At 40.0% G+C, this 18,201-nt stretch overlaps 1 protein-coding gene across 26 annotated transcripts in view; it reads left to right on the top strand.

Moving 5' to 3' along the window:
• mapta (microtubule-associated protein tau a) overlaps positions 1-18,201 on the top strand; it is a 56,203-nt gene that overhangs the window by 7,317 nt on the left and 30,685 nt on the right. For 23 of the 26 annotated variants that reach the window (XM_037755211.1, XM_037755197.1, XM_037755210.1 and 20 more), the window contains exons 2-4: positions 532-569; positions 1,647-1,749; positions 14,411-14,546. In XM_037755211.1, the coding sequence (XP_037611139.1) occupies positions 14,429-14,546 (118 nt within the window). In that variant the 5' untranslated portion in view covers positions 532-569; positions 1,647-1,749; positions 14,411-14,428. Of the gene's footprint in view, positions 1-531; positions 570-1,646; positions 1,750-2,690; positions 2,882-14,133; positions 14,284-14,410; positions 14,547-18,201 lie in introns of those variants that run through there. The other 3 variants (XM_037755198.1, XM_037755200.1, XM_037755199.1) reach the window with 3 other exon arrangements.

Below are 18,201 nucleotides of genomic sequence, written 5' to 3' on the forward strand. Positions count from 1 at the left end.
AAAAAGGTAATAAATCACAATATATCTTATGGGAATACTCAGCATAATGCGAAATGATTGTATCGTGACTTAAGTATCGTGATAATATTGTATCGTGGGGTGATTCTGGTGATTCCCACCCCTGTAGTCAGCCCTACAATATCATCTCAATATCGATAACGAGGTATGTGGTCAAAAATATTGTGATATTTGATTTTCTCCAAATTGCCCAGTAGGGCTGTGCAATTAATCGAATTTCACTTTTGGCTTCCAAAATTCATGTGTCATTAATTAGGTCAGTTTTGTGGTTTGTTGAGGTCACTCAGTTCTTGCTGTGTTTTGAGATAATTTCTGTTTCATTGCCCAATAAATTAATAATGTTTTTGCTTTGGATTTTTCTCATTTTGTGGGTTAATAGAAACCAAACCATCCACAAACCTGCGTCTTGCTCTTTGGTCCCTTACAGACTATTTTAGGCATTTTGAAATCTATAAATAACATAATGACAAAACATGTTTGCAGTCAACTGATCAAAATTATTTTTTATTTCAGACATGTGGTCCCCTGAAGACAAAGATACAAACAGTAAGGTATGTTTTATGTGTATTTGTATTTATTTTGCACAAATAAAGACTACACAAACATAACAAAAATAAAGAATATATATACAATATACAATGCAGGACCTAAATAGTGTTAAAATGTTATAATGTTAGAGAACACAAGATTAATATACAGAAATATTATGACTACATAATAATGATGACCAACAATTAGAATAAGATAAATACTGTATAAAAAACAACAATAACAATAAATATATGATGTGCATAAGCAAATGTGCGTGCATGTGTATGTTTATGTTTGTGAGGGGATATTGGTTTATATTATCTATATTCTAAATGTATTGACATTTTTTTAACTCAATAATAATTCAGAATATGTGTATATATATTTATTTATATATATATACTGTATATACAATGTATATATATATTTATTATATATATACAATGTATATATATATATATATTTATATATATATATATATATATTTATCGTATATATACGAGTGAAAGTTGAACATGGACTATAAAAAATTTAAAAAATATTTTGTAATTTTATGGCTTATTAATGCTTGAGGAAGTTAATTACTTTGCACTAGGGTAAAATCGAGCACATGTACAAAAAAAGATCAATAAAGTAAAAAAGCAGGTATTTTAATGTGCATGTTTCTGTTTATGTGATAAATTAGACCTTACTCTATAATTTAAGCCATTTGTTATAAATATTTGACACCATTTAAAGACATGAGGAAGTAATTCATGGGGACAGAAAAGTGGCTGCATAACAGGAATTACCCATTTATAGAAAAACATAAAAGCAAACCCATTTACAGCTCTTTGTTTACAGCCTCCATGAAACCAGATGGTTGGTTAAGAGCAGACAGGTTGCATTTCAGGACAGTCAGTCACCTCCTCTCCCCTCCTCTCCTCTCCTCTCCTCATCTCTCCTCTCTTCTCCTCCTCTCTCCTCCTCTCCTCTCCTCTCTCCTCTCCTCTCCTCTCTTCTCTTCCTCTCCTCTCCTCTCCTCCTCTCCTCTCTCCTCTTCATCTCCTCTCCGCTCCTCTCCTATCCTCCTCTCTCCTCTCCTCTCCTCTCCTCAGCGCCCTCCTCCGGCCTGCTGCTGCACTGCTCGAGGACAAGCTGTGAGAGCCCGGTGAGCGACTGAACACACACAACACAACACCGCTGTCTGTCTGCACTCAGGTAAGAAAAGAAACCTTTCTTTTTATTCAATCCAATCCTCATGTCAGTGCGCTCACACTGAAACACCGCAGCGACATGCGAACCAAAAGACGTTGCGTCGTAAAATCCTCCATCGGCATTCGTCTTGTCACTTAATATTTTTTTTGCATGAGGCGGGAGAGTTTGGGCCTGAAAATGAAAATGAAAATGAAATGTTTCTCACATCATATGGCAGCATGCATCCTGCAGCAGCGGATTATTTTGCACGTTTTCTTTTGTGTTTTTTCTTTTTTTGTATTTGTGCCTAATCTCCATCTTCCATCTTCCATCGATCCTCCATCTACAATAATTGTTGTTGCAGCCGTCGTCTCTCCAGGAGGAGCAGTCAGTCGCTGCTAACACGTTGTTGTTTTCTCCTCATTCTCTGCAAAAACAAAAATGTCTCCATCATCATCCTCCTCCGGAGCAGGTCCTCCTCTCTTCTCAGACGCGCTCAGATTGTCTTTACGCGCTGAATAACCAGACTAATCCGACAGAATATCTATAATCTCATTATTAAATGAACCCAGGAGGACAATAATGCACTGTTATGTCTCTAATATATAGTCCAATATCGCAGTTTCTTCTCTTTGTGTCGACTGATGGATGTGATTTGTGGCTCTCTCTCACGTTGCTTTTTTTTTTTCCGCTCTCGTTATTCTGGATCATTCGCTTCTTTCTTGCATCTGAGGGCCTAAATGGTTTCTAGTGCAGCACACATTCACTCCTTTTTTATTCTATAATAATGCGTGTGAAGCAATGCACAAATGCCCCCTGGTGTATTGCATTTAATTTGCATGCATGTTCATGATTTCTGCATTATTTATAGAGCAGATTCTGTTGGGAATTGGGTGAAACGATGCAGCGCATGCATGTGTGCGCAAATGCCAAGCCCATTTTTCATTTGATCAACACAGTGTGGAGAGAGAGAGAGAGAGCATGCACAGCAATGCAGCGTCTGAGCAGTGAACCAGGCTGCTTATCTGACACATATGGGCTCCTCTGTAATCCTCCTGGGGTCAGTGGACAGGATCTGATGGCACAGGGAGGTGCATGAAAAGCCTTTCAACACAGACCCGGATGAAAACAATAGAGCTTAAGGAGCTGTTTGCATGTGAGTGGTGATAATACCTGTGGTCTGGTCTGGTGTGGAGGACTGGATGGATCTGTTAGAGTTAGTCTCTCTGTCTTCGCCTCCGACACACCTCTTTTCCATCCTCATGGGAAGAGCCAGTTTCTTGTTACATTGATTTCTGCAACCAGGAGAAGGGAGGGTGGAGGGGGAACCGGGCAGGCGGGCATGTTGTAGTCTGTAACCGCAGCTGGAAGCCATTCCAACCGGCCAGATGATGAGCGGAGAGGAATGAAAGACATCTCAGTGTCATTTCGTAAATGTTTGGATAGACACAGAACAGCCTTCTGCAAGTTTCTGCAGCGCTTTGGAATGAGTTGAGAAATGCTCGCAATGAGGTCTGACAGGGACCCCTCCCTCCTAAAGAACTGCTGAAGTTGCGGTTTGAATTAAAGGATGAGTTCAGAGATTTATCATATCTTAAAGGGGACATAATCACGCTCAATTTCAGGTTCATAGAACATGTTTACATGCTTTAATGTTCAAAAAACACTTTATTTTTCCTCATCCATGTCTGTCTGAATATTCACCAAGCCCCCGGGAAGAGAGCGCCGCGCCGTGAAGCAACATTTTCGTAGTGGCCAAGCGGTGGTACTACAACTTCCGTATCCGTCACGTGATGCTTCATGGGCACAATGGATGCGGAAGATAGCCGGATGATCCGGGTACTTTATCACTCGGCAGTCGAGCCATTTTGGCTTCATGCGCCACTGAGACACTCTCATAGGAATGAACGGGAGCCCGTCTACAACGCTGTATCCAGTTCTCTTTATACATCCATGGTATTCACCCTCTGTCTGACACGCTCCGTTTTAGAAACTTCTGAGCACATCTCTGGTAAACACCAGATTGAAAGTGGTGCTTTTCCTCTTATTCTTTGGGGAGAAACTGTTTTACAGATCTGTCGATTGAGTGTTAGTCATCTAAGAATTTCTTTGGTTGACTCGAGGACAGCCCTAGAGTGAGGGATGTTTACGTTTTTAGGCAGCAGAGATTACAAGTAGAAAGCTGTCTGCAGTTTTTTCTGTGCTCATAAATTAATCATTGTTTTACTTTGTTAAAATCACGAAGGTTTCCATTTCTTATAGCGAATGCTGGAGCTGATTGTCTTAGAAAATGGAAAGTAAACTCCAGGAACTAAAAGAAGACCTATTATGCTTTTGTGCTTTTTCCCTTTCCTTTATTGTGATATATAGTTTTTTTGTGAATGTAAAAGGTCTGCAAAGTTACAAAACCTAAAGTCCACGCCAAAGGGAGTTACTCTCCCCCACAGAAGTCCTGCCTTTCCCTCCATAATGTGATGATGTCATCAGAGCGTTTCAGACATAGGGTGAAACATAGGGTGCACAGCCGGTATGACAAATGTAAAGCGTTGTTTTTTGAACATTAAAGCATGTAAACATGTTCTAGTAGAAACCCTAGTTGAACAGACTGGAAGTGACGTCATGATGTTGGCTCTAAAAACTTAATTTCAAATGTTGATATGATCTGGTAGATTCTTTAAATTGACCTGAGGTGACCAGCTAGATCATTTCTTTCCTCTGTTGGTGTCTGTGTCTGACGATCTGTGGCTGCAGACGGAACATTAACCAGAACAATCAGACTTAACGTTAAGTAGCTTACAGGTGATCTAATCTGTCGCCGGTCATTTTAACCAGCGATGGCAACAGTTGGCTAAATATGAGAAGCTCCAATCTATTCAGTATGTCTTCCATTTGTCTTCGCTAATAAAAAAAAAAAACAAGGTCCAAAGGAAAAAAGGTTTGGATAAAAGATTAATGCTTAATGAATCAGGTGTTTTGCTGACCAGGAACTGGAAGTCCATCCCAACATCACATGATGAATAAACCAAATGCGTCTTTTTCCAGTGTTTAGTTTCCAGTAGGTCTTTGGTTAGACATTGAACATTTGTCTCTATCTTAAAGGGCGGGTCCATTATTATTATTATTTTTTTAGGTTTTTATATCATTCTGTAGCTTCCCAGTGGTGTTCCTTATGTATTCAAATTCAAATTTTGGTCGAAGTACGCATGTTTCGCGCCAAAATGCTATTTTTCCAAGCCCTTCTAAAAACATTTTCCCACGTGACCTGACGTCGGTTTCTGCATGATGACGCTGCGACATGTAAACCCTACTAATATATAATAATAATAATATCGTGTAATCCAGCACCTCTTAAATGGTTACAGACTCTCTCTCCACCTCCCTACACTCGTATTTTGAGTGAAATTAATTTGCCAAAAAGAGATAAAATGCACAATAAATAAAGTTAAAGATGCGTTTGACTGATAGCAATCTATTATTTTCTTCTTTTTTTTTTCAGATTTTATATATATATATCGTGATAATATTGTGAATTCTTTTGGCCATGATAAAATCTGATATGGTGACAGCCCTAGTCAGTGTATTACCTACAGTAAATGACGGTTGGCGTGCTCCCAGTTAGTAGAAACAGACTTATATACCAGAACAAGAGCAAAGCAATGTACTGCTGTGGACGCACACATTAGTTTGGATCCGAAAGTCACACAATAACACAAACAAACTAACCGATCGATGCAGCGGTAGACCAGCAACTCCAGTGTTCAGCGAGGTAAAATTACTGTTTTTGTGAATGGAGTCTGGTGGCTTTGAAGAGAGCATAGACAACAGCTTCAGTTCCCCGTCAGTATGGGCTGTCTGACAGCGAGGTAAAGCGGTGAAAATATTCTTAACATCAGCGCTGTAACCTTCTTCTTTTCCTTTTGAAAAACCCGTAAAAGAGCTCAGATGGAGTTGACCTTTTAATGAAGGTTGGAGGACTTTGTAAACAACCAGAGACAACGATGGAAATGAGTCTATAATCAATGCAGGTTTTATTATTGTGGTTTTCCAGGCCTTAAATTGAAACAATCACTCCTCTGAATTCAGCTGCTGACTTCATTGAGTCATAAGCGTCAGCGGCGTGTCCTCGAGCGTCAGGCGTTATGAAATGAGTTCAGGCTGAAGTGCTCCATTTAGCAAAGAGTGACGGGCTGCTGCCTGGCGTCCAAAGGTGACCTCATCCAGCCAGCCTTGGCCTCCGGAGCTTAGGCTGGCAAGACCAACAACATCACTGAAATGACTTCTGTACAGTCAAGCTTTTACACAAGTTATTCGGTCTCACATATCTTAGAGCTGAAACTATCAGTCTATTCATCGGTTAGTCAATTGACAGAAAATTCATCTGCAACAATTCATGTTTTAAGTCATTTTTAAGCAGAAATACCAAATATTTTCTCAAATGTGAAGATTTTTCTGTTTTATATGAGTGTACACTAAATATATTTAGGCTTTGAACAAACAAATCAAACAATTTGAAGACGTTATCTTGATTTCTTGGGAAATTTTCTCACTATTTTCTGACATTTTATTGCCAAAACGATACCTGATAATGAGAATAATAATTAGCTACAGCCCTAATCTGCTTCTTCAGGGGTCCTACTTTTGATTATTGCCTCATATTTTGGATAATCAAACATAATGTTCATCATTATTTCTATTTTATCAAAGTTATGTTAAGACAAATGGATTCCCAGACGCATCTCCTACATATATTCATTCAGGTGCACAGTAAAAAAAAGACAAGATAGAGCTGACAGAGTTGTAAATGTCTGCTAAAAGAGGCTGCTCAGACGTCTTTCCGATTGTGTCATCTCGTTAAAGAGAAGAAGAAATGCCACAGCGGGCTTTAAACTGCATTCTTGTAGGCAGTTAATTGGCACCACGCTGGTGGAGGACGGTTCATTTCACCAGAAGACGAGTGTGTGTGTTTGTGTGTGTAGATGAGATGGTAGCTCCGGGTCTTGTGTACATATTGAAACATGCAGCAGCTGCAGATGACTTTACTCTCTGCACCATGACAACACCAGAAGAATTCCTCAAATTTTAAATTCCACGACGTGAGACTGTACGGCGAGCCGTTTTAACATTTAATAACTAAGCTTGACTATCCGGAACTAGCATTAGAGATATCTACAATTACATTTTGACTAGTCGTAGTTACATTGTGATTGGTCAGAATTCTAATTCAAGATATCTATAACGTCATTTTGACTACTAAAAACTAGAGATATCTGTAATTCAGTTCTGACTATCCTACGCTGTAAATTATTACCAGGATTTTACAAGATGCAACTGTAATAATTCACAGTAAAATACATTTTAATTACATCACAGGCCTAAAAGTATCAGTAGGCGAGATTGGAGCAAATATGATTTAAAAAAAAAAAGAAGTTAGTTTTATAAAACGGTCGCTATATCCTGACAGAAGTACATGAAACAGGTAACCTGAATAAAATCATGTTCCACTGTGTCCTCCGGTGTCCAGCGGTGCTCCTAATGGCATCTGCAAGATTTCACAGACCGGAGGAAAACAAGCAGTAAGAGCTGATTTAAGGTCTGCTGTCCAGCTGCCGTCTATGAGAGCCGGCTGTCAATCACTCACGAACTCCGACCAAACGGTCAAACTAGGCAGCGCTGATCAAATATGAATCAATATTCTGTTACGTTAATGCCTATTTCTCTCCTCAGATGTTTTCAGAATCATCTTGTAGTGCACGGTTTAGCTGTAAAATGAGAACATTTGTGACGCCGCCGCAATTGTGAAATCTGTTGAAGGTACGCCAAGTTCTGGTCCCATGACCGGAGCACAGCCAATAGGAACGCTCTCTGAATGAAATGACCTGTGATTGGTCAAAGTCTCCCGTTTCCCGTGAATTATGTTACAGATATCTCTAATGAATGTTCAGTCTAACTATTAAATGTTAAAACAGTTTGTCTTTTACTCCTTCTGCAAACTGGAGCTTAAAGTCCGCTTTGATAACAAACGTCTTGTTTTAAGAGGTGTGGAGCGGTAGCAGGGTGTGGTTAACATCCTGGATGTATGAAAACAAGAGGTGGTAAATGTATGTGACTACTGGGCACCACAGCTGCTAACCAGGAGGGGAATTCACATGCAGCCCTGCAGTATGTTTCCCCTCCTCCTCTTAGTGAGAGATGGAGGGCAAAATGGAAACGGGCTCCACCTTCAGCGCCTCCTCCGCCGCAGCGCCGGGCCCACGTTATAGGAAAGGTAGAGAGCCAGTCTGAGGCTGCTGGAGGCTGCTGGAGGCTGGGCAAGGGAATACAGAGAGAGAGGGAACGATGAGGAGAAAGTAGGTCAGAGATACAGAAGCAATCAAGCATGAGAGCAGCATCCTCGTCTCTCAGCTGAGCTACAAGCAGCGCTGGTGAGCCGGCAGGACGAGACAAACGCCTTTGTTTCTACGTTTGATCCGTTTCAGCACTGAAACAATTACACGATGAACCAGTTGACACGAAATGAATCGGCAAAAAGCTGAATTATTCTCTGCTTCCATCTTCTCAAATGTGACGATTTGCTGCTTTTTCTCTGTTTTGTGTGAATTTAAATGGAACAAATGTATTTTTTATGACTGCCGGTCGGACAGAAAAATTATTTTAAAGACGTAAACTTGCACTATTCAATAGATAAATCCTTTGACATCCAGACACCGCCTGAAGACTACATATTTTCAAGGCTTCAGTTGTTTTCTCTGCCACGCATTAGAGCTGAAACGTTAGTCGATTAATTGATTAATCGAGGACGGCAACAACCGATTACAGATGACATTTTCTAAAACACAAATCCAGGGCTGCCCCCCCCTCTTAGTCGACTAGTCGTCTAATAAGTCGTTTTTGTCTAGTCGACTAAGATTTCATTAGTCGATTAGTCATTTTTTATGCATTTTTCATGCTGAACGACTTATTTCTAAGAAACTTATGTGCACATCTGTGGTAAACACCAGATTTAAAGTGTGTGATTCTTTGTGGAGAAACTTTTTTTCACTCATCTGTCGATTAAATCAACTCGATCAAGTCGATGAGTTGACTAAGATTTTCTTTGGTCGAGGACAGCCCCTGTTTCCTCCCTGACTACCAAACAGATTTTTATGTATAAAATCAGATTTCCTCTTAAGAGAAATCAACATTTTGCTCCACTTCGGTGCATCACACTTTGATTTTGGGGGTAAACACACACACACAGAGTTCCAGCCTGCACGTCCTGCTGCATGCTCGCTGCTCCTGGAGCTGTGTCAACATCCCTGTTGACCGACCTCCTTGCAGAGCCGTCTTAGCAGGGTTTGCTCGGGAGCCGTGGGCCGGTGCCAAGATCACATTTTCACACGCCCTTGAGAGGAACAAGCTGCATCAGCAGACCTTTGAGCCTTTTCCCCCCTCACAAAGCTGCGACAAAGACCGCTGTCATGTTCCCTTTCTGCAGCAGGTGAAATTTGTGAGCGTGTTTTTGTCCCAAAGCAAATCATGAAGAGGGTAAAAAAAAAGAGTCTGTGAGAGGCCTTAATTCCAGGAAATATTAGTCTCCTGTAATATAACCAAGCTGCAGACTAAATGTACATTATGATTATAAGCTAAAGGATCCCGTTCTTATCAGTCTTGAGTTTGTTTGCTCTCTAACCATCGGAGCTCCCGGATACAGAGGGATCGGCTCCTCAGAGTGGATTGTCTCTGTTGGCAAGTGTGCAGCTTTCTTCTTGTTTGGATTCTGTCATGTGTAATGCTACAATGGCAGTTTTGTCCCGGAGCACTGAGAGTATACCATTCATTAGGATTTCTATGGGACACACAAACATCGCTCTACCATTTATTATAATATCTCCTGTTTGTTAAAAGGATAAGTCTGGTGTTTATTCTAAAAGACTAAAATGTGTTAGTGTGACTCCCAGATTCTGTCTGTGGCACTCAGCTGGTTCCAGACCTTTGAATCGCTGCCTACATCTCCGCTTAGTTCAGCGATTCAAATACTGTAGGTCTGGTGTTTCCATCCTTTGTGGGCAGGATTAAGAATGGGGACGTTATGTTCCTGCGCCGGAGCCAGAAAAATTACAAAAGGCACAGCCACGAAAATGGCGGCAAGCATGGAAGAGCTCGATGGCGATGCAGCAGTACAGGTTGTTGTGAGTGAACTTGCAGAAATAATAATGACTCTTAAATTGGCAGATTTCTGCAATGACAAATTAACGGCTACTAACAACCGCTGCTTCTGTGACATTGGTCAGACGGATACGTGACTTGCCTCTGATTGGTTATACCACTTTTTTTCAGACCGAGTACAAGTATAAATACTTACATTTGGGTACTCGCCGATACCGAGTACCGATACGAGTACTTCTCTGTGCCAAAAGACCCTCGTTAACAGCCAGCTGGAGGGTGTGAGCGACACACGACAGGCTGGGGAGTCCCACATACGAGGCGGTGCGCCGCGATCAGCTCTAGGTCGGCTTGGAAATGCTCGCAGCAAAGGTGCTTCCCGGGGCCGTGGACATAGTGTCACCGGGGCGGACTGTCCTCAGTGCGTGCGATAGGACCCAAAAGATGGTGACAAGAGGGTAACGTCACGCTGCCATGAAGTGGTATTGGTGCCGTTGTATCGGAGCCTTTTTGCGAGTACGAGTACTTTTTCTCATTCACGCCGTTATGTAGAAGAAATCGATGGCGATGCAGCAGTACAGGTTGTTGGGAGTGAACTTACAGAAATAATAATAACTCTTAAAATGTCAGATTTCTGCAATGACAAGCGTTCAATTAACAACCGCAGCTTCTGTGATGACTGACAGTGATGTTGGCGGGTGCGGATACGTGACTTGCTTCTGATTGACAAGGATCATTGTTTTGCTCTAACCAAACAGAAATCTGCAATTCAGTCTGATTGTCAGGATGATCAAGCCCACTTGTCTAAAGATCTTTTAAAAAATCTTTAAAAAGGAATCTCCTAAAACAGCTGCTCACTGTAGTTCTTGCAAACGTTACTCAACTGGGAGGAAATGATGCATTTGTTGGGGACTATTTTCAGCGGCGGATTAATCCACATGTGGTGCTCTAGTGAGTATTTGTGGCAGCAGGAGGGTGTGTGTTTGACTGAGTCTAAATAAACTACAGTGTGTGTTCATGGTGATGAAGGAACATGTCACTCAATGACACAGTGAAGCTCATTGATGTGTTTTTAATATTGTTTAGACAACAACGGAGCTCTATGACACCGAGGAAGAAGATATTACTTTGGTCTTTTTATTAGATTTGTTGACAATAACAAAATGTAAAATATCACCAGCCTTATCCTTTCACATTTTAGAAACATAAACGTGACATTTTAAATGTTTTAAATCTTATTTAAAGTGTTTTTCTGGTCGTCACTTTCTCCCATTCACGGCGTTTGCTCTGAGCGTGAGACGCTGTTTAAACATCCAAGGTCAGGAGATATGAATGTAGACAGAGGGTAAGGTCACATAGCTGAGCCAAGTGTGCCTTTTTAGAGGGGGTTTTATTGGTAGGAGTTGCCACGGCAACAGTTTAGGCATTGCTGGCTGTAAAGAGGGAGTTGCATCACTGCGTGGTGTTTGGGGGGAAAAGCCTAAAGAGGACCAGCGGTGGAAGAAGTACTCGGATAATTTACGTAAAGATAAGTACGGATTCAACAATGTATAAATTAGGGCTGTCAATCAATTAAAATACGATTGTCCATATTGATCCCGATTATTTTATCTGTTCAAAATGTACCTTAAAGGGAGATTTGTCAAATATTTAATACTCTTATCAACATGTGAGTGTGCAAATATGCTGCTTTATGCAAATGTATGTATATATTTATTTTTGGAAATCAGTTAACAACACAAAACAATGACAGATATTGTCCAGAAACCCTCACAGGTACTGCATTTAGCATAAAACAATATGCTCCAATCATAACATGGCAAACTGCAGCCCAACAGGCAACAACAGCTGTCAGTGTGTCAGTGTGCTGACTTGACTATGATTTGCCCCAAACTGCATGTGATTATCATAAAGTGGGCATGTCTGTAAAGGGGAGACTCGTGGGTACCCATTTACATTCACATATCTGGAGGTCAGAGGTCAAGGGACCCCTTTGAAAATGGCCATGCCAGTTTTTCCTTGCCAAAATTTAGTGCAAGTTAGGGGCGTTATTTAGCCTCCTTCATGACAAGCTAGTATGACATGGTTTTCATATTTAGTTTTATATATATAAAAGTAACTTGTAACTATATCTGTCGAAAGTATAAAGTATATAAGTGAGCTTAAGTCAGAAGTATAAAGTATTAAAAATGCATAAACTCTAGTAAAGTATGTGAAAAGCTTACCAGAGTACACTCCTTGTGTAAATTGACTTTCCATCACTGATAAGCATTTATGGCAACGTTACTGATTAATGTCCGTTGCTGCATAATATTGACTGATGATAATTCTATAAATTAATGATATAAACTCTCTTTGGCTTTAAGCAACAACTCTGACGGATTAAACCGAGTCGTGTTTCTGAGCCAAAGTGGACACGAGGGGTGAAAATGAAGATCAGAAGCCGACGAACACGGAAAGAGCAGTTTGGATGCAGACACTGATTATTACGCCATAAGCTCTCTGCTTTGGCTCTGTGTGCGATTGTGTGTGAGGGCAGTGAAAAAAGAATATGATTCAAACTGAAAACTGCTGATGTAACCGGCGGCTTGTGTTTAATCTGATATGTAATCCTCTTTTTATGAGATTTGACGCAATTCACATCTCGCCTGGTTGAAGGAGCATGTCGTGACTGTTTACTTCCTGTGGTACAGTACGCCACTTTATACTTCTACCCCACTACATAGAGGGAAATATTGTTCTTTTTTACTGCACTACATTTATTTGATAACTATATTTACTTACTTTTGACATACTAAGAGGTTGTAAAATATGATGTTTTAAATTAAACTACCAAACATTTTATACAAGTACAGCCGAAACGATTAGTCCATTCATTTAATTTACAGTACTGTAAATGAATTATTTTGATAATCGTTTGACATTTTTCATGTAAAAACATTTCATGAGTCCAGATTTGCAACTTTTCTTTTTAATAATGTTAAAGGGACTATTTATAACTTTCAGAAATGCTTGTTAACAGCGACATCTGTGGCCTTGAAATCAACAAAAGTCAGCGTCGAGCTCGCGCTTGCTCGCTCTAAATAGACATGAACGAGCATCGCTCAAAACAGTGAGGCGACACACGTCAGCTAAAACCACAATATCACTCTATATTTCAGCTGCTTGGCAGTAATGTTAGCTGACCAGACGAAGGTCTCTCCATGAATCAATGCTGATCCTAGTGTTGGCTTTTCCTGCCTCAGCGCAGGCTGAGGCAGCGGGGCTCCTCAACGAGCTCGCCTCCGACCGCAGCTGGCAGCCGCAGGGAGACACCGGCACCCGGTCGGTAACGAGACGACAACGTAACTCGTTGAGGAGCCCCGTCACTTCACAAGACATGAGAAACCTCTGTTGGTCTGAAGGAGCTGCAGCATTTATTTCTGCACAAACGTCCACTCTACATTCACTAGATATTCTCAGAGCTAAACTAACTCTTCTGCAGTGTGGAGTGAGCACACGTTCACGTCTAGAGGTGGAGCGAGTACGCGAGAACGCGCGCTCTGTCTGAGTGAAGGCACACAGGCAGAGGAGACGAGGCTCTGGCCACACGTGACTGCGCATATGCGAACGCGCATGTGTCCCGACCCGCTACATTTATACGCTTAAAAAGCTACAAACAGTCCCTTTAATGTTTGAGTAATAATGTTGAGGTTTGGACTGTTGGTAGTGATGGTGATAGTGATGGTGTCACTTTGGGCTCAGGGTCATTGTGATGGCATTTCTCACTATTTTCACTATTTTTACAAACCAAACAATCTGTCGATTAATGGAGAAAGTAATCATTAGTTAAGATAAGATATTCCTTTATTAGTCCCACGGGGGAAAGTTTGCAGTGTACAGCAACAGAGGGGATAGTGCAGGGACAAGACGCAGCAGTAAAAAACAAAAATCAAGATACAACACAGTGCAAAAAGCAAAACAAAAGTAGACAGACATATAAAATCTGAACAATTTAAATAGAACTAACAACAATCGCCATTTTCTTTCATACTAGTGAAATTACCACAGCAAACATTTCAATGTTTTAATACTTACTACACTTTTAATAGAGTATTTTTACAGTGTGGTATTAGTAGTGGTATTAGCATCTTAATGATGATGATGATAATAATGCTGACATATGGCGGTACATGAAACACACTTGTTAGAGGTGGTTGTTTAGGAAGTGCAGTTACTGACAGTTGAGGTCGGCGTGCACATGGGCAGAAGGGAACTATTTTTATCAGTCAGGCTGTAACATGAAGCGCCGACCCCACGTCAGGATGTATAAATAACTGGTTTTCACCGTCTCAGTGTCTGTTTACATCTGGTGGTGACGGACTGGGTTCTGCACGCCGGAAGACAAAGTGTCCATGAATTGCGCCGTCATTAAATGTAATCCTTTAAAACCAGGTGTTCATTCTGGTCAGCTGCTTTTGCAACATGTAAAAACGTGTGACTTGTCATAATGTAATGTGACACTCCTGACTGTCCTGATCCTTCGTTTATTGCTCCTCTGCAGCCTGACCTGCGACTGGCAATGGACTGCATGAACAACGCCTCCAACAGCTACAGCTCTGGAGACACCATGAGCTCCTCCTTAGCCAACATGACCATCAGCGACCAGCACCACCAGGAGAACGGAGTCCTGATGAAAGGTCAGACATGAGCCAAGTCACTTTTATTTATACAACCCAATATCACATTTATAATCCGTACAGCATACGACACCCTCTGTCTTTACAGCATTGATTCAGATCAGGAAAACCTCCCCAAAGAAACACTTAAATGGGGGGAAAAATGGAAGAAACTTCAGCAGGAGTAACTGAAGAGAGATCCTCAGATATGCAGTAGATGTGTACAGAATAGACCGACAAAAAAAGGTGCTCAGTTGATGCACTCGATGACTAGTGCAAAAATGAGAAAAGTAAATACAGGTGATACAGAATAAGTGGGTGTTCAGACCGGTTCAAGACCAGTCTGAAGGTTAACACACATGAAACTAGGGCAGTCAATCGAATCAAATATTTATTAGCGATTAATCGCATGATTGTTCATGATTAATCGCGATTAATTTGCCAATTAATCGCACATGTTTTTATCTGTTCAAAACGTACCTTAAAGGGAGATTTTGTCAAGTATTTAATACTCAAATATTCTGCTTTATGCAAATTTATGTATATATTTATTATTGAAAATCAATTAACAACACAAAACAATGACAAATATTGTCCAGAAATTATCATAAAGTGGGCATGTCTGTAAAGGGGAGACTCATGGGTACCTATAGAACCCATTTACATTCACATATCTGGAGGTCAGAGGTCAAGGGGACCCTTTTGAAAATGGACATGCCAGTTTTTCCTCACCAAAATTTAGTCGGAAATTAACATTTTCTCCGATATGACAGCCCAATAAGATGATGCATTTGAGACACAACACGAAGCGGGTGCAAACAAATATATATATATTTGCGGATTGGAGGTACAATGTTTTAAAACTTGTGAGGTAGGTCAAATGTTGCCCTGGTTTTGCCTCCTATTTTCAGGATTGTCTCAAGGACAGCATCATCCAAACAAGCCTGTTAAAGCAGGATGAATATTTCAGTTTTTATTTGAACATGTTACACAAAGATAAATATGGCAAAGTTTTACATGTAACCTAAGTTGAAGTAGTTTTCTTATTTTTGCCCAGTGAATGTGTACATTTTGAAAAGCATTGTATTTTATGTCTGTATCTGCCACGGGACCATCATGATAACAGTAGGCATAATAATAATATGTTAATTCCACTACAGGAGAGAGATTATGTTCTCTGCAATTAGGTGGAAAAAAAAAATTGGCATATCAAATATCAGCAAAAATCCATTATCGTGCATCCCTACTTTTAAGTGCCTATTGATTAAATTGATATAATTATATAATATAACGCAGTTGTAATTGTATAAGTCTTCAAAGGAAGAGTTGTACTTATAGACTTATTAATAAACACTTAAAAATATCTGCTTATAACTACAATATAATGTGTTATAAACCATTTATTATTTGTTATGCACTGATGATAGGTGCATGTTTCTAATCATGTGACCCAGCTGATTTTGGGGCCCACAGATTAAAGGTCAACTTCAAGTCAGTCACTGTGGCTTTAAGTTAGCGCTTTAATCCCAGAACATATTCTTCAATGATCACAAAGAGAAGGATATATATGAAGATTTAAATCTCCACGTACTGTACAGTTTCCTAAAAGTCAGTGTGGTCTGTACAGATCTGGGGCCGAGGCCGAGCCCCGCAGTTTCAGCTGTGCTTTGTTTTAATCAGCTTTACATAATGGATACAAGACATGCTTGACTGGCCCTGAGTGCCCGACTGCAGCTGCACTGTGCTCTGTAATAATCCAGGCATCTGGGTCAGAACGAGCTCCCGTCTCCATTCTGTGTCACTGTTCTATATTCAGTCCATAAACAAATCAGGCTTTTAATGCCGCACACTGAGAAAAGGCACATTTTATGACTGAAAAGGGGTAAATAAATGTCTTGTTTTTCAGAGTTAAATAAATATCAACAGTCCTGATAGATTGCTCAATAATCAGTTTCAGTTTCTTCCTTCTCATCCCTTCTTATCAACCGTATTGGCCAATTAGTACGTAGCCTAGCGTTCCCCAGTTTACAGCCCTCGCTAGTGCAGTCGTTCTCCCCGTTTTCACTTCCCATCATCTTACGTACAAACAGGAAGCAGCAGCACACACAGTCAGGTCCGCCCGTCAGCGGCGGAACGCAGAGTGAGTATCTCATCCATCTGTTTGAGTAGAAGACGTAGTTGGACAGTGTAGTATTAGTAGAGTAAAGATAGTTGTGTGATTAGTTTAGAGGAAATGTAGAGCAGTAAATTGTGTTAATATTATGATTTAATAATATTATTTCTTTTATAAATTTATTAGGAATCAACTTAAAATGTTATCCTTTGAATTGATATTATAATATAATTTGATACACATGAACATAGTGGAGTGTTTAGCAGCTAAAGAGACAGATATTTCCCTCAGGAGTTAGTGGTGGAGACCAAAAACAGAGCTAAAAGAAAGAATTTTGGAATTGTATTCATCAAGTGACACAAACACAAAGACTCCTAATGAATGTTGCTCTGTAACTGCTGGATGTGGAAATAAGTTTGCTAACAACTTCAACATGTCAACTTAAAAGGTGATGATATTACAATATTGTTCCCGTAAGTGGCCAAAAAAATTAGTTATTGCAGGCATAAGTGACTCAGTGACAGCTGGATGTCTTCTACCAACCCGATTAATATAAATAGCACATTTTCGCGTGTCATGATGACGCGTTTTAGGCTTTTCGTTTGTCATTTTACGCCACACGTAGTTTTAGGCAGCAAATAAAGTTAGCATCTCTTGACCAAGACTTTCTAGTTTCATATAATACCAGTATCTTCACTCTAACTTTCACACTGAGCCCGCTACCAACTCCGAAAGATTGATTGCGTTAATGTGTTAAAGAAATTAGTGGCGTTAAAGCGATCTTGCGTTAACGTTGATGGCACCTAATTTTTAGTTATTAGTGTAGTTAGAAGTGTCAGTGGGTTTTTGAATGAGGTTCTCTTACTTCTGGAGCATGAATATGAACATGTAGTATACAGTATGTGTCAATAGATTAGAGTTTCTTCTCTTTGGTCATAGTGGGCATTTTAAAAAAGATCATAGAAATAATTCAGGTACAAGGATACAACTCAGACCTTAAAACTGTGTCCTATCTCATTACCTTCAATGTAGTATTGAAGTCTGAAAATTGTAAAAAATTCAACTTTATTGTCCAATTAGAGTCTTACTAAATGAGTACAAATCTGTTAATAAAGTGAGTGTTAAAGTGGGAACTCTCCGCTCAACTGACTGTCTGCAAAAGCTGATTTTTAGCCCATCATAAATAATGCTGCTGTTGTCATTGTAATATTATTGTCTAATAGCTTTTTTTACATTTTGATGTGCTTATGTGACTGTTCCAGCTGAGTGAAATGAACAATGAATCCTCTTGTTTCTCAGAGTTTCTTGTGCATGTCTATTATCTAAAAACACAGTGAATCTTTCCCAAAGTATCGTCACATTATTTCAAATGAAATTTGATTTGTGTCATATTTGAATTTGAGACCAGTTTAAAATGTTTTTATGGTTTGTTCTTGGTGGTTCACATGAATCTGGATTTAGCAGCTAAATAACTGAAGGTTTTAACTACTTTAATTCTATTTCAGAGCTCACATGAACATTAGTTGCTGATTTTTAAGAGTGTTTCACAGTAACGTCACAATA

This window comes from Sebastes umbrosus, chromosome 20 (genome assembly GCF_015220745.1).
Source record: "Sebastes umbrosus isolate fSebUmb1 chromosome 20, fSebUmb1.pri, whole genome shotgun sequence".
Classification (NCBI taxonomy): domain Eukaryota; kingdom Metazoa; phylum Chordata; class Actinopteri; order Perciformes; family Sebastidae; genus Sebastes; species Sebastes umbrosus.